At 45.8% G+C, this 27505-nt stretch overlaps 1 protein-coding gene across 1 annotated transcript in view; it reads right to left on the bottom strand.

The window, feature by feature from the left end:
* PAN3 (poly(A) specific ribonuclease subunit PAN3) overlaps positions 1 to 27505 on the bottom strand; it is a 1123747-nt gene that overhangs the window by 492813 nt on the left and 603429 nt on the right. The window contains exon 14 of the mRNA XM_085621639.1: positions 20513 to 20678. Coding sequence (XP_085477765.1) covers positions 20513 to 20678 — 166 coding nt within the window. The remainder of the gene's footprint in view (positions 1 to 20512; positions 20679 to 27505) is intronic.

Genomic DNA, 27505 nt, shown 5'->3' with positions numbered 1-27505 from the left:
GCAGATCTACACACTTTTGCATAGAACGCCATCTGGTGTTGGGCCCGGATGTTTGTAGTTTGTTTTTCCTCTTGGAAAGTCTTTGGAAGTCACGAGGTCGGTGACTCCTCCCTTGGATCGTATTGCGCATGGGCTTCGGCTCCATCCTCCGATTGTTTTTCGCCAACAGGGAAAGATGGAGTGTAGTAATAACAGTGAAGAAACCCATGTGTGTTGTATCTAAATAAGATAGACTGGAACAGATACAGGTAGCCGGGGAGGCGGGTGGGCGTGTGTAGATCTGCAGCTCTACATGCCAAGAACAGATGCATACTGGTAAGTAGCATATTCCGTTCGAGGCATATGAGCTGCAGATTACACACTTTTGCATAGACTATATAGCAGTTCCCAACCTTAGCGGCGACCACCAGTATCTGTTGCAGTGGTTTGAAATAGTGTTTTTAGTACAGCCTGGCCCACACTAGCTTGTTGCTTGGTTTGCATATCTACACAGTAATGTTTAGTGAAAGTGTGTGGTGTTGACCATGTAGCTGCTTTGCAGATATCATCTAATGGGATGTTCCCTAGAAAAGCCATAGAAGCCCCTATCTTTTGTGTAGAGTGGGCTTTAGGGGGAACAGATAGCGTTCGTTTTGCTTTGTGGTAGCAAATCTGTATCCATTTTACAATCCACCTAGCTATCCCTGATTTTGAGATGGGGTTGCCTTTGTGTGGTGGAGAGAAAGAGACAAATAGTTGTTTGGTCTTTCTGAAAGGTTGTGTTCTCTGGATATAGTAAAGGAAGGCCCGTTTAACATCTAGCATGTGTAGAGCCCTTTCTGCAACAGTTTGAGGTTGCGAGAAAAATACCGGTAATTCTACCGATTGGTTTAGATGAAAGGGGGAAAGGAATTTGGGTAGGAATTTTGGGTTGGTACGGAGAACCTTATTGTGGTGCATTTGGAGAAAAGGTTCTTGTATAGTAAGTGCTTGTATCTCACTGACCCTTCTAAGGGAAGTGATGGCTACAAGAAAAGCTGTTTTCCATGTGAGAAATTGCAGTTCGCACTTATGCAAAGGTTTGAAGGGCGGTCCCATTAGCCTTGTGAGAACTATATTTAAGTTCCACACAGGTGAGGGTGGTACTCTGGGGGGAATTATTTGTTTCAGGCCTTCATAAAGGCTTTAATGGCAGGCACTCTGAAAAGTGATAGGTGCTGTCTGTTCTGCAGGTAAGCGGCAATTGCTGCGAGGTGTAGCCGAATGGATGTATATGCTAGGTTACACATTTGTAGATGGAGCAAGTAGCATATGATGTGCTGTATAGATACGTCTAGAGGATTGATTGTGTTGTTATGGCAATAAATAACAAATCTTTTCCACTTGGCAGCGTAGCAGGCTCTAGTGGTAGGGCGTCTAGCTTCTCTGATGACGTTCATACAGTCAGGGGGAAGGTTAAGGTATCCGAATTCTAGGATCTCAGGAGCCAGATCGCAAGGTTGAGCTGAGCTGGGTCCGGGTGCCTGATCTCTCCATCGTTCTAGCTTAGGAGGCATGGTGAGAGGTGTGGCTTTTAGTGTGGTACTACCGAGAGTTCCAGCAGCGTGGTGTACCACGGTTGTCTGGCCCACGTTGGAGCTACTAGGATCAGTGTGAGGGAATGCTGTTGTAGCTTTCGCACCACTAATGGAATTAGTGGGAGAGGTGGAAAGGCGTACGCAAATTTGCCTGACCAGTTCATCCATATCGCATTGCCTTTGGACAATGGGTGTGGGTATCTGGCGGCGAAGTTTGGGCATTTTTTGTTTTCGTGGGTGGCGAAGAGGTCTATCTGTGGATGCCCCCACATCTGAAAGAACGGGTGAAGAACCTGTGGGTGAAGTTCCCACTCGTGGATCTGCTGCGTCTGCTGAGCAGATCTGCCATGGTGTTTTGGACTCCTGGGACATGTTGGGCTAGGAGAAAGATTTTGTGTGGAATTGCCAATCTCCATATGCTCTGTGCTAGTTGAGAGAGCTGTGGAGAGTGTGTGCCGCCTTGTTTTTGAATGTAGTACATAGCCGTCATGTTGTCTATGCGAATGAGGACTGCCTTGCCTAAAATCTGCGTTTGAAAGGATTTTAGGGCTAGAAAGATTGCCAGTAACTCCAGATGGTTGATATGGAGTAACTTTTGTTGCGGCGTCCATGTGCCCTGCACTGTGAGGTGTAATAGATGAGCTCCCCAGCCAGAAAGCGATGCGTCTGTTAGTATTATTTGTGGAACCGGGTCCAGGAACGGTCGACCTCTGGAAAGATTTGTGGTGTTCCACCACTGCAAAGAGCAATGGGTGCGACCGTCTACCAACACCAGATCTGTTAGTTGCCCCTGGGCCTGGTTCCACTGGCACGCTAAGCACTCTTGGAGTGGACGCATCTGGAGTCTTGTGTAAGGCACTATGAAAATGCAAGAGGCCATCATCCCTATCAGTTGCATAAACACTCTTGCTGGAAGAGAGTGTTGAGGTATGAATCTTTGACGCAAAGCCTGAAAGCTTGCAATCCTGGCAGGATTGGGGTAGGCTATGGCTTTTGAGGTGTCTATGGTGGCACCGAGGTATTGCTTTATGTGGGATGGTGTTAGCTGGGACTTTTGGTGGTTCACCGTGAAGCCTAGCTGGTGAAGTAGTTGGATTGTAGTGGCGGTGTGGTGTACACATTGGTTGTAGGACGTGGCTTTTATCAGCCAGTCGTCCAAATATGGGAAGACGTGAATGTGCTGTCTTCTGAGGTGTGCCGCCACTACCGCTAGGCACTTGGTGAATACCCTTGGTGCTGTTGTGACCCCGAATGGGAGCACCTTGAACTGGTAGTGTTGCCCGTCCACTACAAATCTGAGGTACTTTCTGTGAGCATGGTGTACCAGAATGTGAAAGTATGCGTCTTTCAAGTCCAGTGTGGTGAGAAAGTCGTTCTGGGAGAGGAGCGGAAGTACCTGTTGAAGTGTTACCATGTGAAAATGGTCCGAATGTATGTATGTGTTTAGAGGCCGGAGATTTAGAATAGGTCGTAGAGTCTCGTCTCTTTTTGTTATTAGAAAATATCGGGAGCAGACCCCTACATTTTGCTGATTGGTGGGAACTTGTTCTATTGCCTGTTTTTGTAGGAGGGAGATTACCTCCTGTTTTAGTAATGTGGAATGTTCTTGTGACAATGGGCATTGCCTGGGTGGAATGTTTGGGGGGTAGATGTCAATTCTAGGCAGTACCCTGAGCGAATAATTTGGGTCACCCATTTGTCTGAGGTGATGGTCTCCCACACCTGAAGGAAATTTTGTAGCCTGCCCCCGACCGGAGTGGGATGGTCTGGAGGGAGCGGGGGGGAAGTCATTGGGTAGGCGGTGTGGCAGAGCGGGCGGTAATTGTTTTGCCTTTATTGTTATTGCCCCTATAGCCGCCTCTTTGATAACCCCTTGTGAAGGTGGACTGAGCAGGGGATTTGTAGGAAGTGGACGCGCTATCTGAGGAGTAGCCTCTAGCCGTACCCCGAAAGGAAGAGCGGCGAAAGGAGCGCCTAGGAGGGTGTGACTGCAGGGCTCCCATAGATTTCTCTGTATCTGTGTCCTTCATTTTCTCGAGGGCCTCATCTACCTTTGGGCCGAATAGGTGTTCTTGGTCAAAGGGATGATTTAGGATGGAGGCCTGTACCTCAGGTTTGAAGCCTGATACTCTCAGCCAAGCATGGCGACGGAGGAGGACGCTAGTGTTAATGGCCCTGGAGGCTGTGTCTGCTGTGTCTAAGGCACAGCGTATGGAGGTGTTCGTTATAGTCTTACCCTCCTGAATTAATTCATTGGCCCTATTTTTGTATCTTTCTGGGAGGTGGTGCATTATGGTTTCTAATTCATCATAATGCGCTCTATCGTATCTGGCCAATAGTGTTGGCGATACGCCATAGATTGGCTGCCTGTGACGCAGTGCGCTTTCCTGACACGTCCAGTAGCTTTGACTCTTTGTTAGGTGGTGGTGCTTCGCCTGACGCCTGGGAGTTTGACCTCTTCCGTGCAGTGGAAACCACTTGGGAATCCAGTGGCGCTGGTCCTTTGATATAGACAGGATCTGTGGGGGCAGCTTTGTACTTTTTCTCTATGCGTGGGTTAATGACCCTAGCCTGACAGGGTCCTTAAAAAGCTCTGGCGCATATTTTATCACCCCTTTGAGCATAGGTAGTATGGAGGTAGACCATGTGCGGTATCAAAGGTGTCGAGGAGGAAATCCTCCTCTACTGGGTCAGTGTGTAGCTCTACCCCGTGATAATGTGCCGCCCTCTGAAGTAGGTGGTGGAAACCTAATGAGTCTTCTGGTGGAGATGGCCTGGAAGGGTAAAGGTCATCTTGTGGGACGTCTGGAATGTCTGGTTTATTGTAGTTGTCCCATGGGTCTGGGGATCCTGTAGGGGTGGGGTCTTGGGGCACATCCCCTGGATCGTAATATGGGTCCCCCTGATCATCATCGTCTGGAGACGGGGTCGGGGAGCGATGAGGTGGGGGTGGAGAAGGCGGAGGTGGAGAGGGTGGAGGAGGTGGGGAAGGCATTCTGAAAGGGGAGGTAGCAGAGTCCTTTCTCTTTGGAGGTGGAGGCTGAGCCGGTTTGTCCAAATGTCTCTTTTTAGAAGAGAGTGCCAAATGTCCAGTTTTTGGATCCTTGGTAAGAGTCTTTTGCAAGGGATCCGGTGTAAACAGTTCCTGTGACAATGTTTGTTCTGTCGGCGCCGAAGGTTTCAGGGCCGATGACTTTTTAGGCTTGTCCGTGCCATGCTTAGCACTGGGCTTGGGAACCTCTGATTTCTTAGTCGGCGCCGAGGTGGGCTTGGGCGTAGAAGTGTCGGTGCCGAGGGCCTTATGGGGTTTGGTCGGTACCGACAGGCTGGGTTTCGACACAGAGGACTTTAGTGCGGAGCTCGGTGTCGAAGTAGAGGCCGGTCTCTTTTTCGGTGCCGAAGTGTGTTTCTTGGCACCGCTGGAGGGCTGGCTCGAGCCCGAGCCGCCGGAAGGCTTATTTGGCTTCTTCACCGGGCCCGAAGGTGGGGTGTTTGAAGCAGTGTCTCTGGTCTTGCCTAGGCCCGGAGGCGAAGGCGTGACCGAAGCCTTTTTGGGTGTGGGCGCGGGAGGGGGTATAGTACTCACGACACTCTGCGCCGGGGTGATGTCCTCCACATCTGAGTCGTCTGCTTCGGAAGCACTGACGAGGTCCTCTTCGGTGTGCTGCTGTCCCGGATCTTCGACGTCATCCCCGAAGATGTCGACTGGAACGGAGGTCGAGGAGTGCGCCATGTTTCGTCTAGCCCTTCGATCTCGAATAGTCTTTTTGGATCTGAAAGACTTACAGGCCGAGCCTCGTGTTCAGGGGAGAGGCAGAGGTTGCACACCTCACGAAGATCGGTGTGGGGGAATTTGGACCAACATCGAGGGCACTTCTTGAAAGGAGTTCTTTCCATCAGCCGGGACCGGAGCTTGGGTAGGCCCGAAGGCCGCTGTCGACGACTGGAATCGAAGATATGTCGAAGAGAAGGTGATTGAGGAGATGGAGATCTGAACAATACCGCGATGAGCGAGGATTCCGCTTCGATCGTCGAACTGGAAATGTTCGGAACCGGAGCGCGAAGTATTGCATCCGAGCCCGATGGCGGAAAAAAAAAAATCTGAGGATGGAGCCGAAGCCCATGCGCAATACGATCCAAGGGAGGAGTCACCGACCTCGTGACTTCCAAAGACTTTCCAAGAGGAAAAACAAACTGCAAACATCTGGGCCCAACACCAGATGGCGATCTATGCAAAAGTGTGTAATCTGCAGCTCATATGCCTCGAACAAATGGTTATTGGTTTCACCGTTAAGTACTCGACTCTCAAGTAGGAGTCTTGGGGGTTAGGACCAAGGTTCCCCAAGGTCTAGATCGGTACTCAAGTTGCACCACTTGTCACTGTGTCACTGGCGCAGTCGGGTGCAGAGTGCCGGGGCCCAATGTTAGCCAATAGGGCCTTCAGTCAGGGACTGGTCATGAGTAGGCCACTTGGCTGTTGGAACAAAGCCCCTGGGGTTAAGATCCGCACTGCAGGGGCCAACAATCAGCACGGGACTTGCATCACCAGCGGCACAGGGGCGGCCATGTGCAGAGTGCCAGGGAGCCGTCGGGGACCCAGTGGATGTCAGTGGAGATCTCTGGTTTGGAAAAGATGCTGCAGGTGACCACCGTCTGGAGAGGTAAGTTGGGAACTAGGCGGATGCCTGGACACCGGTGGTTCGGCCACCCAAGGCCGTGGTGCATCGGGTTCACAGGTGTCTTCTGGCGTCGGGTTTTCTTACCATCTCTGGTTGCGATAGAGGGGACCCTTCAGGATGAGGCTGCAGGAATCGTCTTGAAGCTTGAGGGAGGTCAGGCACGCCAGATTCCAGGTCAGGATCGCTGGGGAGACCTCCTTGTGGTGTTGGGCCACTCGAAGTCTGGCTGTGGGCGTCTGGTGCAGAGTGGTGCAGAATCGCGGAGCCACCTGGATCCGGATTCTTTGATTGAGTCTTGGCTTTAGCAAATCTGGTGCTCACGGGAGACAGTCTGTTAGATGAGTGCAGGGAAGGTCCTCTGGGCTCTAGGGTTTGCTGGGCTCGCCAGGGTTCTTGCTGTAGGCAGGTTGAAGTTAGTAAGGACAGGCTGGTAGGGCTGGTGCCAAAGCAGTAGGTGTCCTCTTCTTCCTGGGTCAGCATGGTTCTTCGGTCCTCCTTTCTTCCTCGAATCTGATGCGGCAAGGTTCAGGGTTACCCCATAATACTAAAATTAGGGGCATTACATAGGTGTGTAGGTGGGGACCAATGGGTCCGTTCCTTGGGGTGAGTACACCCTCATTATACCACCCTCCAGTGGGAGGGGGGCATGAGCCTCTTCCTAATTGGTTGGGTTCCTTCATCTCCAAATTGGAGGGGACTGAGGGACAAGTTAGTTACTTTCGGTAACGCATTCGACCTACCCGGTGTTACCGACTCCAGAACAATCTTCCAACACTGAGGAAACCGAGACGGCAACGACTCTGGAGTGCAAGGGAAACGCAATATCAAAAAGTGGTGTCTCCGGCGACGCCTGACGTCAGGGCGTCGTATCTACTTCCACCTCTACGACCTTGTCCGACGTCCCTGCTGGAAGCCACACTGGGCTGTACAGTGATGCCGTGACGACTGCATGAACTGAGTTGAGGATCTCAACTGGCACCGAGGGCGAACCCACCGGCGCTGACCCAGTCAGAGTACCTGAAGGGTGGGGTTGGCAAAGGTGGGCACACCTCTCTTCTTAGCTCTGTTTTACCTCTGATTCTCCTGACCAAAGTGGGGGTCTGAACCAGTGGGAGCCATTTGTTGGGGGAGCAAAAGGCAGGGACAGCGTAAAAAGGCGGCAGTCCTTTGAAGCTTCCCCTTTCGTGGACCGAACCCATCCTGGGGGAGGAGGCATGACACCTCTGCCCAGGACGTTCTTTGTCTCTGCACCCAGAGAGCAGAGTCTCTCTACCAAAGGGTCCAGAAACCAGTCTGCTGGTGGCAAACGGCGGGTAGCCATTCAGGAACCACACCAGGGCTGGTCGTTTTTCAGGGGGCTTCTCTAAGATGCCCTCTGTGTGCATTTTACATTAAATCCCACACTGACATCAGTGTGAGTTTAATGTCCTGAGCAGTTCGCTACCAAACTTCCCAGGTTTTATTAAGCCATTATGGAGCTGTGGAGTTTGTATTTAACAACTTCCAGACCATATACTCTTTATGGCATTAATAACTTACAATGTCTTAGGGCTCGTGCCACTGTACCCTCACCTGGGGGGGTAGTGCACCCTGCTAGAGGAGTGACTTACCTAGGCCCCAGGCAGTGGGTTGCAGGCATGGCACACGGGGATGTGTGCCATGTTGGCTCTTCACTTTTCTCTGCACCAAAACATGCAGCCTGCAATGGAAGTGTGAGGGTGTTAAGGTACAGGGCCTCTAAGGGGGGAACAATAGGTGTTGCAGTCCTTAGAGGCCTTCCCTGGTCACAGTGCCCTTGGTACCCATGGTATATTCTACAAGGGGCTTACCTGTGCCAGAGATGTGCCAATTGTGGGTACAAAGGTACAGCTCTAGGAAAGAACACAGGCCCTGGGAACCAGATTGGAAGGGAACCACAGCTCACCAAGTCAAAGTGCATCATGTGTCAGGCAAAAAGTAGGGGGTAACCATGCAAGGGCCCTTTCCTACAGGTCGCTCCAGCTCCTGCAAAGGCAGGGAAGTGCGGAGCTGACCCAGGTGCAGGTGTCACAGAACTCCTCTGACATGTCGGCCGACGGATGGAGAGACGTTGAAGCTCGCTTCGACTTCTTGTGCTTCTTCTGCCTCTTACCTGACCGACTCGATTTCAAATGATAGGACAAGGACTTACAACTACCAGAGCGGTGCCTGGACCAGCTCCTTGGCCGGGAATGAGACCACCAGGGTGAAAGCGTGGAGTCGAATGCTGGGCTGCAAGCAGCTTTAAGGACCCCTCTCTCAAAGCCTTCAGAGCCATGGCAGGCAGTCTGAGCACGACTTTGAGTCATGGTCACTCTCCAGGCACTAGAGACAAATTAGGTGTGGATCCGTCACTGACATGGCGCGATGGCATGCGCCATATGGCTTGAATCCAGAAGTCTTCGACATCTAAAAAAATACCTACACACCAAAAATTTGACAAAATGTTAAGAAAAGCCTGTCAAAAAGTGACAGAGGGTAGCTCTCTACACAGATCTGCGCTAGCTGGTGTGGAAAGAAAATGGACATCCGCGCTCCGAGTTAACGCCTACATAGGTGACGCGGATGTCACTTATGGCACAGACGCCGCAGCTCAGAACCGACCGATGCATCTACCAGCATGCAAGGGTATTGCTCAAGTAAAAGTCTTCAGGATCCAGCCCAACGCCTGGGATATTCTAAGGTAAGGAAGAAAACAAGTTACTTACCTGTAACTTTGGTTCTCTAGTATTGGTAACTTTCATAGATTCCCATAGCTTGTATCATTCCCCGTCGTCGGAATGGGAGCCTCAGTAAATAAAAAATAACATAGCAGTAGGTACAAAAGAGAAAGAAAGGCCTAGGCCTCATCTCATTTTGTAGCATATCCCCCTCTTTTTGTAAAAGAGACCAAAAACCATGTAACAACCAATCAGATTAGCCTCACCCCCTAGAACCTTCCTGAGAGAGCCTCAGATTTTCGTAGCCGTTGTGTAACAGTAACCACATTTGCTGATGGCTGAGCTTACCCAGGGTAGGAGGGTGGGCACATGGGAATCTATGAAAGTTACCAATACTGGAGAACCAAAGTTACAGGTAAGTAACTTGTTTTCTTACCCCAGTATTGGAACTTTCACAGACTGCCATAGCTTGATCAGAGTAGCCAGCAGTTAGCAATAAACTGCATTTTGTGACAAATACTGAAATAACTCTGTATCCATACTTTCATAAGAAGTAAACAGACATTGAAACATTAGTCAGTAAATATTACCAGATACAAAATGTGCAGTAACAGGAAGGAGGGATAGAAGGGAAAGCTCACCGCTTATTGGAAGAGATTCCTCAGGACTGCTTGTCCCACTGCCGCCTCACTCCGTGTGGAAGGGACCAAGCAGTAGTGCTTTGTGAAAGTATGGGCACTGCTCCATGTAGCTGCCCTACAAATGTCCTTGATAGGAACTCCAGCGAAGAGAGCAGCAGATGATTAAACTGATCTTGTGGAGTGAGCCCGTACACGTTCTTTTAGTGGCTTACCCGCTGCTTGGTGACAGTAGTGAATTGTGTTGGCAATCCAACGTGAAATTCCTTGCTTTGAAAGGGGAAAACCTTTTCGAGGAGCACTAAAAGCAACAGAGTTAGTAGATTTCCTGAAATCCTTTTTGCGCTGAATATAAAATTTCAGACATCTCTGGACATCCAAGGAATGAAGAGACCTTTCTGCTGGAGTCGTAGGTCGAGGGAAAAAAGATTTGAGAACAACAGGTTCATTCAAATGGAAATCAGAAAGGACCTTTGGAATACATTTCGGATTCGTTCTTAGATCAGAGTGTTGTTTTTGAACTGTAAAAAAGGTTCTTTAATCGTGAGAGCTTGAAGTTCTCCAACTCTCCTGGCTGACATTAAGGCTAGAAGGAGGGCTACCTTCCATGACAGAAATTTAAGATCCGCTCTATGAATAGGCTCAAACGGAGGTCTCATGAGATGAGCAAGAACCAAGTTGAGTTGCCACATTGGAGGCGGAGGTCGAACTGGAGGGAAAACTCTAAAGAGTCCTTTCAGGAATTGTTCGACAATCCTTGCAGACCAGAGGGAAGGGCCAGAGGCTGTCCGTCTGAATCTAGAGATGGCTGCCAGGTGTACCTTGATGGAAGAATGTGCAAGACCTGACTTGGCCAGAGATAGAATGTAGGGCAATATTTGATGAGGAGCAGAAGAGAACGGATGAAGGTTTTCTCGGTGGCACCACAAACAGAAACATTTCCATTTTGAGCGATAGGTCTTATTTGTACTTGGTGCACGGGCTTGAGCTAAAACCTCTTTACATTCTTGAGGAATATTTAAACTCTGGAATTCTCGGTGCTCAGGAGCCACGCTGTCAACTGAAGTGAGCTCGGATCCTGAAGCATTACTTGGCCCTGGGACATTGTCAATAGAGAAGGAATGGGACGCGGGTGAACCGGCTGATCTTGAGAGAGTAGGAGAAGCTCTGTGAACCAGAACTGGCGGGGCCACGCTGGTGCTATTAGAATCATTGTGCAGGGTTCAGTCTTGAGTTTTCTGAGTAATCTTGGAATCAGGGGAATTGGCGGAAAGGCATAAACAAATGCACCTGACCAGGCCATCGAAAGAGCATTCCCCAACGATCCTCGATGGTGATCCCTGCTTGCATAAAACCGGCATTTCCTGTTGTCTGGGGTAGCAAACAGGTCTATGGACGGAGTGCCGCAATGTGCGAAAACACTGTAGAGAGTGTCCTGATCCAGCTGCCACTCGTGTAAAATGGACTTCAGACAGCTCAATGTATCTGCTGTTGTGTTGAGGGTACCTGGAAGATGTTCTGCTGAGAGAGCGATTTTTTGAAGAATTGCCCATTTCCAGATCTTTTGGGCCTCCTTGGAAAGAAGTTGAGATCTCGTTCCACCTGGTCTGTTCACATAATGCATGGCCGTCGTGTTGTCTGTACGGACCAAGACGGTGGAGTTCCGAATTCTCGGAAGGAAAGCCTGTAAAGCCAAACGAATCGCCTTGAGTTCCAGAAGATTGATCTGAAGAGTGCGTTGTTCAGGTGTCAAGTCACCGCTTACTTGAAGGTCTTGCAAAACCGCTCCCCAGCCTTCTAGCGAGGCATCTGTGGTCAGTATCAAAGGAGCTGGAGCAACCTTGAAAGTGAGACTGAGATATTGTCTTTGATCGTCCACCAGTTGACCGCCTCTTGTCGTCGAACGTGCCTTCCGCCTGGCGCCATTGCATGTCCAGTTGTTCTTGTAAGGGGCGCATACGAAGTCTGCAATGCGGAATTAAGGGAATGCAGGATGAAATCGATCCTAGGAGAGATTTGTACAGACAGACAGACAGAGATCGTCTTCTTTGCAATTGACGGGCAGAAATAATCAGCCTTTTCTGTCTTTCCTCTGATGGGAAAGCTTTGCAACAAAGCTGTATCCAGAATGGACCCTAGAAACTTGGCCGACCTGGATGGAAGAAGGACTGACTTGTCTTTGTTGAGCTGAAGACCCAGATGATTGAAAAGCTAAATGCAACTTTCGGCTGCCCTTGTAGTTGCTTGAGAAGATGGAGCTTTTATCAACCAATCGTCCAGGTAGGGTAAAACCTGTAGAGACTTTTCTGAGAAACGCTGCAACTGGGGCCAATACCTTTGTGAATAACCGCGGAGCGGATCTGAGTCCGAAAGGCAGGACCTTGAACTGAAAGTGGCTCTTGGCTACTGTGAAGCGTAGAAATCTCCTGTGGGCTGGGTGGAGAGGAACATGGAAGTATGCGCCCTCGAGATTCAGAGTTGCCATGTAATCGCCTGGATTCAGGAGAGGCAAGATATCTTGAAGAGATACCATCCGAAACAAGAGTTTTATGAGATAGGTGTTGAGCTCCCTCAGGTCTAAGATAGGGTGCCATTTTTCCTCCGTCTTGCCAACCAGGAAAAACCTGGAATAGAACCCTTTTCCTCGTTGGGATAGAGGTACTGACTCTATCGCTCCTTTGATGAGCAGTTGATGAGCTTCGAGACGTAGAAGATGTAGATGTTTTGATTCAGTGACCCGAGGGGCTCTAGAAGGTGGGAGGTGTTGAAACTCTAATGTGTGGCCAAACAGGATGATATGGAGGATCCACCGATCTGATGTTATGATCTTCCAGCCGTTGAGATATTGTGATATCCTGCCTCCCACTGATGTTAGCGCAGGTGAAGGAATAGTAGAGCCGGGAAGCCGCTATTGGCGTTTAGAGGTATCTCTCCCCTGACGCCCCTGTCATCCTTTTGAAGGCTGGAGAGAGAAAGACGCCGAATGGCCTTGGCGTTTAGAGTACTGAGGTTTGTACGAATGTGAATAGGAGGAGTAGCGCTGTTGGTATCCTCCTCTGTATGGCGAAAAACCTTTTCCTCTTGCACCCCGGAAAGGCACTTTGCGGTATTGCAATGTGCCCAGGGACCTTGCCGTTTGTGTCTTTTTTGATGTCCTGTAGAGAGTCGTCTACATGCTTCCCAAAAAGCATGTCTCCATCAAATGGCAAATCTAAGATCTTATTCTGAACTTCAGGGCGAAACCAGGTAGCCCGAAGCCAGCCTTGCCGTCTTAGAACAGCTGAACCTGCCAAGGCGAGAAAAGCAGTGGTGGCAATGTCCATTGCGCAATCGATGATTTCTGAAGAAGACCGCTCTCCTTCCTCCAGGATCTTCTTCGCGTCAACCTTGGAACCATCTGGCAGTTGATCCAAAAATGGAGATCATTCGCACCACATTTGGCGATCATATCGTCCCAAAATCGCTAGTGCATTGGCAGCTCTAACAAGGAGGCTGGACATAGAGGAAAACCTCTTCCCCACATTGTCTAGGCGCCTACCCTCCTTATCCGGTGGTGTGGTAAGGGGCGCCGATGGATTCTTTGATTTTCTTTGAGCCGCCTGCGAGATAACAGAATCCGGCTTCGGTTGACCAACCAGGCAAGCGGGACTATCGTCAGGAGCCTTATATTTTTTCTCCAGCCACGGAAGATCAGGGATGACGGTAGCTAAAGACTGCATCACCTTTATTCCCTCACTCCATACATGCTCCACAATCTGCATGGAACGGATGGATTTTCTGTAAGGCTCCTTAAAATCATAAAGAAAGCACTCCGATTGTACAATTGGAATGGGATGGCCAAACCTCTTGGAAGCTCTTTCCATAAGATTATGGAAACCGCCGATGTCTTCTGGAGGAGAATCTATAGAATCCGGTGATGGCGAAGCAGGATCCGGAATGATATATTCGTCCCATTCTCTATCCGGATTCGGAACCTGTTCGACATTCTGATCATTATCTGATGAATCATCATCATCATGCACAGTGACGATATTCTGGCGACCTTCTATTGGTTCCGGCTCCGGAGGTTGAGATAATTGAGGAGCCACTGTAGCCTAAGAATAGGTCGGAGGTGGTGGTGGTGGTGGTGGTGGTGGTGGTGGCGGTGGTGGTGGTGGCGGCGGCAGCGGTTGCATTGATTGCTGATCAGACGTTTGAGATGGAAATCTCCTCTTATAATCCAACAACATGATTTGTAAGTCACTAATAAGTGAAGACGGCATGGCCACAATACCCTGTTGTGTTCGCTCTTGAGGTCTATCTCGTGGAGGGTATTGTTGTTGTTCCAAGTAATAATCGTCCGAATCAGAGTCGTGATATTTTACTTGAAGTTGGGATGGACTGTACGCATCCCCATAAGGACCTTCTTCTTCTTCTGAATATTCCCCGTCCAAGAGCAATGTCGGATGGAATGGTGTCACTCTACGCGGAAATGTCATTTCCGGTGTGATTTGGCGTCTTTTTATAGAAATTTTAACTTTCTGTATCGTTGATGAGGCCATCGACGAGCTCGTCATCGAAGGACTTGTCGACGGAGAATGGATCGTCGAAGACGATGGGCTGATCGTCGATGGCACCGTCGACGAGCCCGTCGTCAGTACCATCGTAGATGTTGTCATCGACATAGTCGCCGTCGACACCATCGTCGCCGTCGAGGTTGTCAACATCGTCGATGACATTGTGACAGGTACCTGTAGCGTCGACAAAGTCGTATTCGGCGAAGCTCTCGACGACGGGCCCGTCGACAGAGCTGGACTCGACGCCTGGTGAGTCTTAGATGCCGTCGTCGACGTACCTGATAGTCGTCGGACGGATTTTCTTCTCAAATCTTCCCTCCTGAGGTACAGATGCTGGTTTCTTGAAAAGTTTTGCCTTTTCAGATGGTTGAGAGGAAACAGAAGGTTCATGGCTCACCTTCTGAGTAGAAAGTACCTCAGGAACTAGTCCCTCCCTCTCCTTTACACCTCAGTGAGGAGGTTTTTGGGACTGGGCCTGTCAGACCTATCAGAGGTCTTTTGTAAGGCTTTAGTAGGAGGTTCAGTCGAAGCTGAAGGGGAAGACCTACCCCTCTTTTTAGACATCCTTGAAGATGTAGCTGAGGAGGAATCATCATTGTCACTGGATATTACTTCCTTACGTGACTTCATCTTCTGTAACCAGGTCAATAGACGTCCTTCCCTGTCTCTCGGAGTCTTGGTAGAGAAGGTCCTGCAGATCTTACAATCAGTGGCCTTGTGATCAGGGTACAAGCAATAAATGCAGTCTTTATGCTTGTCCTCAACGTAAAACCTTTTTTTAGAACAAGTAGCAGAGGCTTTAAATAAAGCTTTCTTTTTCTTGCCTGACATCCTGAAGAGAAAAAAGAGGAAATCCAAAAGTTGTAGAGAAATCTGAGCAGAGCTCAGTGGAGACTGCCTTAGCACAACGTGCGGTAGAAAATCTGAGGCTCTGAGGCGCTCTCGGGAAGGTTCTAGGGGGTGAGGCTAATCTGATTGGTTGTTACATGTTTTTTGGTCTCTTTTACAAAAAGAGGGGGATATGCTACAAAATTAGATGAGGCCTAGGCCTTTCTTTCACTTTTGTACCTACTGCTATGTTATTTTTTTATTTACAGAGGCTCCCATTCCGACGACGGGGAATGATACAAGCTATGGGAATCTATGAAAGTTCCAATACTGGAGTAATCTGCAGTTAAATGTCTATAGGATACAGGCATTTTTGCAGGCTTACCTCCATTTTTGAAACAATTTTGACTACTAAGTACTGGTGTATTGGCTTTGAAACGCACTGAGCCCTGCTAAACAGGACTCTGTGTGTATGTGCTCTGAACCTTAAAATTGTGAATGTTTAATTGGCTTGTCCCCAAGTGTAACAGCTCAACTTACTTATAAGTCCCTAGTATATGGTACCAGGGGTACCAAGGCCCTGTATCGTTTAGTGTCTCTTGTGGATTGCAGCACTAGTTATGCAACCACAAGTACGACAAGGTAAAACATGACTCCCAGTGTGCCACTGCAGACTGAAAGGGAAGTAGTTTAATACTGCAAGCTCAACTTTTGCCACTTACATTAACAGCAAGGCCCAAACCTCCCTTATTATATACAAGCCACCCTAAGGTAGGTCTAAGAAGCCCCAAGGGAGGGTGCTGTATGTTAAAAAGTGCAACATACTTTTTCATGTTCAAACAACAAAAACATGAAACTGACATTCTTACTGTGGAAAGGCTAGTAGCCCTATTGGCAGGTCCAGTCTTACAGGCTGATATCTCAGCCCTGTTAACTTCTGAATAGGACACCTACTGTTGGTACTGCAAGGTATCAAAAAATCAGTCCATTAAATCCGATTTTATGGTCCCATTGAATTTAATGTCACTGGTGGGCGAAGTGGAACTTTAGAAGTTGCCACTTCAGTTCCCCAAACGTCTAGTGCCCGATAACCATTGTACACAGGGTCTGTCCTGCAGACAGGTTTTTTTCCCTTACTGGGAGACGTGGAAAGGAGAAAATAGAAGCCTAGACTGGACAGAGGTTCTACCTATCTCCCTCCCGCGGGAAGCTAAACAGATGTTGGCCCAAAAGGCAAGATTCAAAGGAGAAGCTACCTTTGAAGGGCAAATGTGTAACACATGGGAGAGGGGCTACTCTATTCTTCAAGCAGACAGGCTGGCAGTAGAGACAGAATAGGGGTGTGTAGCCCCCCCTGGTAGTCAAGGGTTGGGGTTAGCCAGGGAGCTCTGGGCGCCGCCAGAGGGGTCCTGCCATGATGTAAGTGAGAAGAATGTGCATCTTGGGATAGCCAGATGCCACACTTCATAGCAATGGTCATCAGGAAGGAGGGAGGAAGTCTGGTAGCCCATTGGCTACCATCCACATTATATTCTGAGAGCATTTTCGGAGAATAAAGGGCACCCCGGCACACCAAGCTCGGATATTAACAGGACTGGGTAGGAGGACTGCCCTGCTGCACTGTGGCATCGGCAAAGAGGCTGCAACTGCTGAACCTGGTGGGTAGCAAAGGAGAGGGACTGAGCCTGCTGTGTACTGCTCATGGAGCAGCTGTCTCCAGAGTTCAGTCGAAGCAAGAGACTCCAAGGATCAGCTGGCTGACTTCCTGTTCACAGCTGAAGAAGCCTGCTGGGGAAAGTTGGTAGCCCAGAATCTTCAGACCTCCGCCGTTCAATATCAGAAACCAGACCCAGACGCTCAAAGTTGCAAACAAATCGAAGTTGCAAACGAAGCCTACTGATCCTAAAGGAGCAGTTAAGTGTATTACACCATGAGGTCGCACACCCACACCATATAATACTATCCATTTCCTCACAGGGATAAATCACAATTTGACGTCTAGTGCTACGGATGCAACTTCCATTTAGCAGAAAACCTGGACTGTAACGAAGTCCTAACACGGGAATTGATTCACAAATAACAAAATATCCCCAGGTTTCGGACTGGATTCTGAGAATCTGCATGGCCGACTAGTGGTGCCAACTTTATATTTGCCTCGAAAGTGACAGAGAGGAGCAAAATATAAGGCCAAACCCAGTGTACTCATGTCAGTTATTTGTCTTTTCCCTTTTTACATCCTCAGACCTCAACATAACAGATGATTTAAACAAAGATAGTTGGTCTGGCAAGTGTAGAATGACTGAAACAGCCAACAAATAACCATTTACAGTCTCTACTGCAAAGTTTTGCTGGGCTAAAGGCGAAACAAACTAAAGGATGTCCCAACATGGTACCTGTTAGAGTTCAGTGCTCCGGGCACCATAAAAGGCTACAAACTTGCCCTAGCGTTGATGGATTTCGAGGGGGTGAGGTTAACATCCACCACTTCAGGTGGCTGGTGGATATCAGTCAATTGCTGTTGCTCAATCTCCACGCACGGCGGTTTAAACTCCAAATGAGTGGAGGCTCTCCTCACTCGTCGAATATGTGAGTTGCCACCGCAGGATGTACCCGCTACTTATGATCTGCCAGATGAAATATGGCTCTATCAGGGGTCTTGCTAGGTGGTTGGCAGCTAGGACGATGCTTTGGCGCTTTAGCCATCTCCAGAGGCATAAAAACCTCTGGGACCGAGCACGCTACACCCCCCTCCTTGTTTCAGTACCACATGGCACTGGTGTAGTCTGTTAGAAAAAGCACCCACCTTCCTTCGATAGACAACAGGAAATCACTCAAGGCCACATGCACTGATGTGGAGTAGATTTGCCACTTGAGACCAAAGGACTCTGAACACCACCTCCTCCCAGGTGAACCCCTGGGGAACTGCAGATCTTAGACTGTCTCCTCCGCGACCTGAATCCTGTTGGCAAGGTAACCTTGATGCTGGTACCACTGAGAATGTAGGTTTCACTGCAGGTCTCACATGTGCCAAATGACATAATTAACAAGGAGAAGCTACCAGGATCCAGATTCAACCATAATATCTGGATTATAGTCAGAATACCCCTTACTCATTGCAGAGGAGGAAAAGTACTGAACTTCAGCATCGCCTCACTGAATGGAAGCATCGGTGATGGAATCAGGTGGGACTTTGGCTTGTTTATGGTTGATTCAACAGATGTTAGGAGTCCTGCCATAGTACACAGGTGGTTCCCGACTTACTGTGGCAACCCTGCCTTCAGCAGGCAGTGGCCAAGGTACAACACCACAGGAACTCCTGACCTTCGAAGACCACAACCACAGCCATCTCTTTTGTGAACATCAGGGCAGCACTGGTGAGGCTGAAGGGTAAACAGCAAACTGAAAATGCTCCTGGCCCACCTTGCACTGCAGGTAGTGTGTCTGTGGGACTGCAGGATGGCCATATGAAAATAAGTTTTTTCCAAATCTAAGGACACCATTAAGTCTCTTGGGTCTAGAACAAAAAGGATCTGAGCCAATGTGGGAATTTTACATTTGTCCAATCAAAGGAAGGCGTTCAGGGGTCAGCAGTACAAGTTATGTTCCCATCCTTTTTAAGGACAAGGAAATTGCAGGAATAGCCACTACCTCTCTCCAAATCTGGTATCCACTCGATGACACCCCTGGAGAATAACAGGTGTACGTCCTACAATGGAACTTGCAGATAGACCTATCCTCTTTAAAACTTGTTTCTGATGCTGGAGAAATACTAGGTGGGGAGGAGAGAAAAAATAGGGTGTAGCCCTTCTGAACAATATGAAGGACCTGCATGTCAGACGTGATGGATCGCCAACGTCGGAGAAAGTGCAGAATTCTGCCACCCACTGGTTGGACATGAGCCGATGAGGACAAACTAAAGCAGTTTGTTGACTATTCTAGCAGGGGAAGAAGAACTGGAGGACCGATATCACTTCTGTCATGGGTGTTGTCTGTCTGTTCCACATTCGCAGCCAAAGGAATGCACTGTAGCTCTGTGGTCTTTAAAGCATTCCAAAGTGGAGTTCGAGACCCACCATAGGGCATAACCATTAACGATGCCAGTACATCGCTGGGAAAGCTGGCTGATCTCATCCAGGCATGTCTATGAAGCACACCACTGGTATCAACTGCTCTTCCTATGCATTCTGTGGTTTCAAAGTTTGTGCAGATGATATACCTGGCTGATCCCTGGTCATCATGGCTTGCCCTAGCCAAAGTGCCCATAAGGTCCTCAGGGACCATCAGTAAGACCTCGCTGGCCATGTCCCAAAAAGCACGTGTATATCGGCCCAGCACACAAACACGGTTTACGGATCTCAGTGCTATCCTGGTAGAGGAAAACATGTTTGCCAAAGACATCAATCCTTTAAGATCATCTATCGACAGACTTGTCTAAAATGAATTGCTATTTACCTTAAAGGATAAGGTTTGTATGAGACTCTACAAAGAAGGTGCTTGGTGAGAAAATCCTGGTTACTAAGCACTGGCCTATAACACCTGGCCACATGCTGGCTAACACCCAGGCAAGAACGTGATTTTGATCAAGCAGCCATTAGAGTATCTGTCAGGGTGTCATTAAATGGGAGCAAGGGATCAGATTTTTCTGCTGTAGGTTGCAAAATGTCAGTCTAAACATTTGTTTTAATCAAAAGGGAGGGCAGCTGTAATTCCCGCAGCACCTCAGCTGCCTTCAGAGTCACCACTCAAAATGCGGCAGTTACTTCCGTTGGTGGCCCAATGTGGTGAGTCAAGTTCTGTCTTGGGGAGGTATCAAGCAGACCGGTGTTTTGCAAATCAAGATCTAAGGCACCATCAGTGTAATGAGATTGGAGGAAGCAAGTTTGTACCAGAGCCAGTAGGGGCCCAGTTCCTGCAAAGAATCTGCGGTTAGAAGGGTCCATCAAAAGAAAAATCTGATAAGGATTCCCCTGGAGTTTGCTTCAGAATTTTGTAAAACTAGTACAAGGATATCATGATTAACTATTTCATGTGAAGCAGAGGAGAGCTGCCATATGTATATCTTATCTTATACAATTATAGAGGAAGACAGTCTGCACCAGGGACGGACCCGCCGGCAGTAACGCGAGCGAGGGCCCCTGTGGTTCAATGAGACCCAAAAGGTGCTCTAGAGGGAAGTGGAAGCACACTAAAGATTTGTAGCACGGCTTCAATCTGCTGCAGGGTCAACAACAGCCTAGAGACTTTGCGACTAGTCAGGAATAACTGAGTAATTGATTATGTGGCCGGTAACCTCGAGAAACTTACATTTAAGTCATGGCTGCTAATCCGCCCCCCCCCCCCATTTCTGGTAATCATATAACAAACAGCACAGAACACACTGAAAAATATTTCTTCAACCAACGTCTTGGTTATCATCACAGAACTAAGCATAAAAGCAGAAATTGAGTACAAATAGTACTAGGACATCATGAGTGACTATCTTCTGTGAAGCAAAGGTATATAGTCATAGTTCACACAAAGCCGGCGGCTAGAGATAGCTCCGGTTACTGATGTTTGTTTTACTTAGAGGAAGGATACCTTGTTTTGCCAGTTATGATGATCTTAGTTGGATCCATAACACGACATGCCAGTCCTGCTGTGTGAGTGGTTCGCAGTGCAGAACTTAATTGAACAATATAAGCCCAAATCAGAGATTCCGGCAGCAAACCAGCATGCTGGCGTGGTAAAGGTCCATCATGTTGGCCTAAAACAGACAAAATATAATAGATTATGTCTTATTTTTCTAATTATCATGGCTCATTCCAATATTTTTATGTGCTGCATAATAAACTACATACAAATATTTTTACGTATCCACGATAGATGCACAAGTTAAAAACAGAAGAACTTCATTAACTAATAAATTGGATCAGTCCACAATATATCTACTTCAGAAGACGTCGACTTTAGATTTTTTTAAAACTGAGGTGTTAATTATGGTACGAGGTTGCATTTTTGATTGTAGATATGCCCTTGGGCATTGACAGTACAATACTTTAAATGTTTTTAAGTCATCATAGAACTAAATGGTTGTGCTCTTTACTAATACCATACTATAAACAAAGCTTCTAAAAGGATTCTACTGCAAAAACAGGAATTAAAACTAAATAAGGACATATACCTTTCAGCATAGGTATTTTATTGCAACTAAATAGTTTTAGCTAAACAGTGTGGTGATTCTCACATTCTTTATGAGAGGTCGTGACTAATATCTATTTTACATATCTAACAATCTGCTTTCCGTAACATACTCCATGCCTATTTTTCATACTTCCTTGCATGTATGTATGCACGGTGATATGTTACATATCACAACTGTATTGCATGAAATAGAGACAGTACATTTAACATCTAGACAGGTGCCTGGACAAACCTTTAACACTTCAATGAAATTGCATCGCATCAATTAAGGATCCCAGACAATCTATAGCTTGATGTATAACCTGTTTCTTTATTTGCATTAAAAACATTAATAAAGAAAAAAGATACATAAATATGTAATTGCCAGGGCACATTTTGGAGGATATTCAACATAAAACCATGCATGCATGTTTATACACTAAGTCCATCATGTATTATAAAACAAATCTTGCATCAGATCATATGTACCCAATCTTTAAATATATGCATTAACTTGTACATCATCCTTTTAATATAATCAATAATCTAATGATCTCCATCAGCTGATTAAACATGTCTACAAACCTAGGAGCAATCTGCAGTGCTTTCTGGCTAGATATCTGACATCTAAATCACTCATCCTTAGTACAATGGCATGGCATCAAAACAAGAGGCATAATAGAACCTAACATCAGAAACAACACACCAAGCAGGTACTAAGGTCTGGGATGGAAACATCAGACTTGTGGAAAGATATATGTGCAAGGGGTGAACATAGGCTTGTTTAAAGCCTAACAAACACAATGAAGTCACATACTCTGTATTGCAACTATTGCTAAAGCTTCTTCTAATTCCGTACTTAGAAAAGACATTGATGCAGCCTCCCGTCCTACAGACTATAAAACAATTAAATACCCAAAGGTTAATTAACTTTATAATTAGGTGTTGAAATGGGTTAAAAAACCAACATTTACAAACCTGAAAACACACTGAAAATCATCAGTTATATTTCAGTGAGCTAACAATGACTTGCACTCCAAACATGCACTGCGTATACCTCACATATTACATTACTGATGTGTTATAAATAAAAACATACAAAAGTCCAGTATTAAAGAAAGCAAACCTAGAGCCTCAAAACTCAAACTACAGACCTATCCTCCTATATGTTGTACCTGACCCTTTGACTAGGAGTTCATGTTCTTTCTATGAAAATCAAATCTGATTTTGAAATAAGAATAAAATAAAAAAAGACCTATTGCAAACGGACCTTTCAGCGGAAAACTAGTAGAAAAAGCAGTATCAACCCAGATTTCTCAATTTATTGAAGATAACTTCATACTTTGCAACTTCGAAACAGGATTCCGTTCTGGAAGAGGCACAGAATCTGCCCTAATTGTGATCTGGGATGACCTTCAAAACATAGTACACCGCAATGGGATCGATGCACTACTTCTCTTAGACGTTTCAGCAGCCTTCAACTCAGTTGATGATGACACTACTCCAAAGACTCAGCAAAGCCAGCATATAGAGGACTGCTCTCAAATGGATCACATTCTACCTTCAAAACAGAACAATTGCCATCCATACTCCTTTCTAAACCAGACATCATCATAAAAGCAGGGGCCCGCAAGGCTATCATCTCACACAAACATTTCAACATCAACATGAATTCTTTACCAGAAATAATAAAAAATGTCAGCTCACCTGCTATAACTACACACAAATACTCCTTAAACTAGAAATCCCTAAAGACATTGGAAACTCAGAAATCTTCAGTTGCTTCCGAGCCGTTGATCACTGGATGACATGGGGCCATCTCGAAATTGAATGAGCCCAAAACCGAAATACTCACCTGTGGCGATTGATAAGAATTATGACCCACTCTCCGTCTGACAATCTGGAACCACCCACTAAAGTATCCAAGGAAGTCAGAAACCTTGGTATTACCATAGACTCTAAGCTATCAATGAATACCCAAGTGGACACATTACCAAGATCAGGCTTCGTTAATAAGAAAATTCTGCAATACATCTTCCCCCACGTAACACTTCCACACAAGGTCCAAGCTACTATCTCTCTTGTACTGTTTAAACCGGATTACGCCCAAGGTCTCTATGATGGATCGCCTCTCTGAACTATGAAAAGACAACAACTAATTCAAAACTCTGCTGCCAGACTACTCCTTCATATAAAGCCCCAAGTAGACATCCCCTCAGCCTTAAGAGCCCTACACTGGTTACCAGTTGCCAGACGATCCATCTTCGAGCTGTTTTTTATCACCTACAAAGCAATACATGGAACAAGACCACTTTTCATCAGAAAGAAAACCACAAAATACATAGAAAAAACCCTGCTCCAAATTGGCTCCCCTGCCCTCAAAATCTCAGCATACAAGGAAATAAAACTCTGGGAGGAACATCTTTATCTGTTCATGTGGTCAAACTATGGAATGCATTACCTCAAGGCATAAGATCCACAGATACTTATTTTTACAAGATTACTCGAGCTGGCTATTCCCTACATGACAACCGTATTCAAAATACAAATGTACAGTAATAGTATGCAAAAGACACCAATGGTGCATATACGTGTGTTTGTAAACATGAATACTCTGTTTATTTTTATGTATTCATATATGTGCATTTCTTTGTACAAACACATTACTTAGCAGTAAAAATATATGTTTTCACATTAATACTTAACAAATGTATATATTGATGTTGGCTAAAATAGACATTGCTTATATTTATACTTAAAATGAATATAGGTAATTACAATAATAACAAGCATTTGACTATATGCTTATGGGTCTCTATAATGATCACTCAAATCGCAACATACTAACATGATTATACTAAAAGTATGGGTAAATGTTATCACTTCAATACACTACTTAGAAAAACCTCAAAAACAAATAAAAAATAATATGGCTATCTATCCCTCTCTCTCTCAATATTTAAGTATAAATATATAGAAATACACATAAAGTTGCAGGTAATTATAGTTAGGATCCAATTTCCATAGGAAAAGTATTTCTTTTTATAAGAAAAGCGCCCTATTGTTTCTAGTTGTGCATGGAACATTTAGGGGTGATCCATCAAGCGGGGATTGAGGAAAGGGGTGTGGGGGTCACAAAAAGTGTATTTCGCATGTTAATTCCCATAGAAATTTTAGACACGACTACAGCCCGAACCGCTGAACAGAATTACACCAAATCTGGCAGAAAGCTAGATCTTGTTCCGGAAAGTGTGCTTTTTGTGATTTGCTGTTAAGCTATTCAGTAGTTTTTGAGATATGAAAGGAAAACCAAATGTGTATATCAAGGGACATGGACCCTTTGCGAATCCTTCGCAGCGCTTTTTCTTTTGCAGATTTTTATATAGCGCTAACTTGACCCGAATCCAATCGGGTATCAGAGCGCTTAACATAGCACCAGTTACATTACATGAGGACACACAAGAGCAATGCTGCGATTGGCAGGCAGCAACCAGAGTAGAAAGTTGCGGCTGCCATTTTAGAAATCGGGGAATGGTGATAAAATATAGCAGAAGGTGGCAGGGCAGAGGTACCCTGACTGCATTGATGGAATTTAGGGGTCTGTAAGGGACTCCTGATGCGCAAGCAAATACCCCATAATTACTTTTTTTCAAGAGCGAGACTGCGCACAGATTATTAAATTCGGCTGAATACAAACATTTACACACACACACACACTGCCACCCACTGACAGACCCACACATTCACACACACTCCCAGACCCAGACACTCACTCACGCACCCACACACACATACTCAAGACACTCACAAACCCACTCTCAGACCCACACAGACACACTCACATTGACCCACTAAGAGACACCACCCACAGACCCACTAACGCACCAATTCAGACCCACTCACGCACCCACTCACAGATCCACTTATGCACTCACGAACCCACTCAGAAGTTTTCACATACACTCACAAAAAGTGGTCTAGTATATTTGTTCTAGATACATTGTCACTATTTATGGCATTATGCAGACTACCAAGGGTGATGTCTTTATAAGGCTTTCTATATGCTAGTGTGACTTATATATCTAGAACCATTTCTAATGACAAAGGTCTCATTTACAGGACATATTTGTTTGCATTAGTAGAGGAAGTTTAGGTAAAATTATTGCTTCAAAAATTGTAGTGAGTGCAATGCAATTGCAGTGACAGTGTGCAACCTTGTTTTTTTTTTTCCAACAATCTTTATGATTGTTTTTTTACCACACTGTTCAATGATGATTAATTCAACTGAACATCATTTATGGTGTACGAGTATAGAACCTGAGAACAGTACAAAAGGGAAAATGAAATGCTTAATTTTAATGTAACATAAAATTACAGCATAAAACATGAGTAATAGTTTGTTTGCTTTTAAGAAGTTATGCATTATACAAAATTAACTGTTGTATCATTTAATAAATTGTAATACTAACTAATATTTGTGTTTTTTGTCTTTTCATACACAGCTATGGCATCATCTATTGGAATATTTTACTTATTACTTCTTTTAGTGCTGTTCCATAAAATTACATTCTCAAGGTACACACCCAGGGAGACACTAATACAGCCACTCACATACCAATGCAGTCACTCGTACACAAATAGTTACACACCAATCAAAACAATAATACAGCCTCTCAAACACCTAGCCACACACTGATACAGCCTCTGACACACCTAGTCACATACCAATACAACAGTTGACACACCCAGGTGCACATCATTACAGACATTGACATCCCCCAGGCACACATTAATACAACCACTGACACACCCATGCACAGACCGATACAGTTACTAACACACCCAGCTAAATACTTATACAGCCTCTCAAACAGCCACACACATTAATACAGCCACTAACAAACCCAGCTAAACACAAATAAACTCACTTACACACCTAGGTAAACACTGACAGCCTCTCAAACACCCATACACATACTGATAGTCACTGACACACCCAGCCACTTGCTAATACAGCCTCTGACATACCCTTGCAATAACCAACACAGTCACTGAGACATCCATGCACACATTGATACAGCTACAGAGACACCCAGCCAAACACTGTTTCAGCTACAGAGACACCCAGCCAAACACCGATACAGCCACTGACACACACTCGTATATCCAATGATACACCCACTCACACATCGATACAGGCACTTACACACCCAGGCAAACACTGAAAAAAGGCACTGGCACACTCAGCTTCAGACTGATAAAGCTACTGGCAAATTAAAAACACTTAGTTAGGTCTTTGTATGACTGGATGGTGATTCGAAAAAGAACCAAGGTTTTAGTAACCGTTTTAGAGATATATATATTTTATTTTTTAAAGAACAAAAATAAACAAGGTAGTAGAGGTAAGAAAAGGGGATTGGGAAGAAGTAACCCACTCCTGTCTCTGAAAAACATGAAGGTTTAACTGAGAGCAAAAAAATAAATAAATGACTGATTCCTCACTGCATCAAGAAATGCACCCACAGACGTCATCTTCAAACCTACAGGCATGAAGCGATGTTCACAGTGAGTAGTCATGTCACACAGGTTTTGACAGCTGGAACTGTGTATACATCAGCTACTGCTGGTTGTGACAATGATCCTGAAGATGCTGAAGGTCCTGCCTCATCCTGCATCATTATGTTGTATGTTTGTTCGTGGATGGTCTTCAGGTGCTTCCAAATGCAAATCGTCCCAGAGGAATGTTTTTTGCAGTGTCTCTGGATAGTTGTTTTCCATAGATGTCGCACTGCACATACTTTACACTAACCTTCTCCCCAGAAGGTATGCTGAAGTGTTTCCACACAACTTTCCTTTTTAGCAGGTTGTATATCTTCAACTTCTTCAATAACAGGTGCAGGATCTTCATGCTCAGTGGAAGACATATCCGCAGCCATCATATGTTGTTCATGATATGAGGTACATCATGCATACATATGTGCATAATTTTATCATTGTATCCATGTATAAGTAGTTTAGTACATCAATAACATAAGGGGATAAGTATATGCTCATGGGTTTATTTTCCTATAATAACATCTGTCTGTCACAATAAGTTAATATGATTATAGCAATTGTTTTTAGAGGACAAATATAAATTCAAAAAAAACAAATAAAATAAAAAAACCTTAATTTACAGCAACATTGGAAAGCATGAGTTTGTAAATATATATCCATGCATCTACATACAGGACTTCATCTAGTACAATTTTATATATCCTGATTATTTTCCATATGTGAATCATGTTAAAATCAATATGTATGTATATCTCTTATGCGTGATTATGTATCTGCATAGTTATATATTTTCCTCCCATTGCAGAGAAAAAAGTGTTAATTAATCTCCCCAAACCGCAACTCTGACTCATCTTA

This window comes from Triturus cristatus, chromosome 8, assembly GCF_964204655.1.
Source record: "Triturus cristatus chromosome 8, aTriCri1.1, whole genome shotgun sequence".
Classification (NCBI taxonomy): domain Eukaryota; kingdom Metazoa; phylum Chordata; class Amphibia; order Caudata; family Salamandridae; genus Triturus; species Triturus cristatus.
The sequence above is the reverse complement of the archived record's forward strand: the minus strand, read 5'-3'. Positions and strand labels throughout refer to the sequence as shown.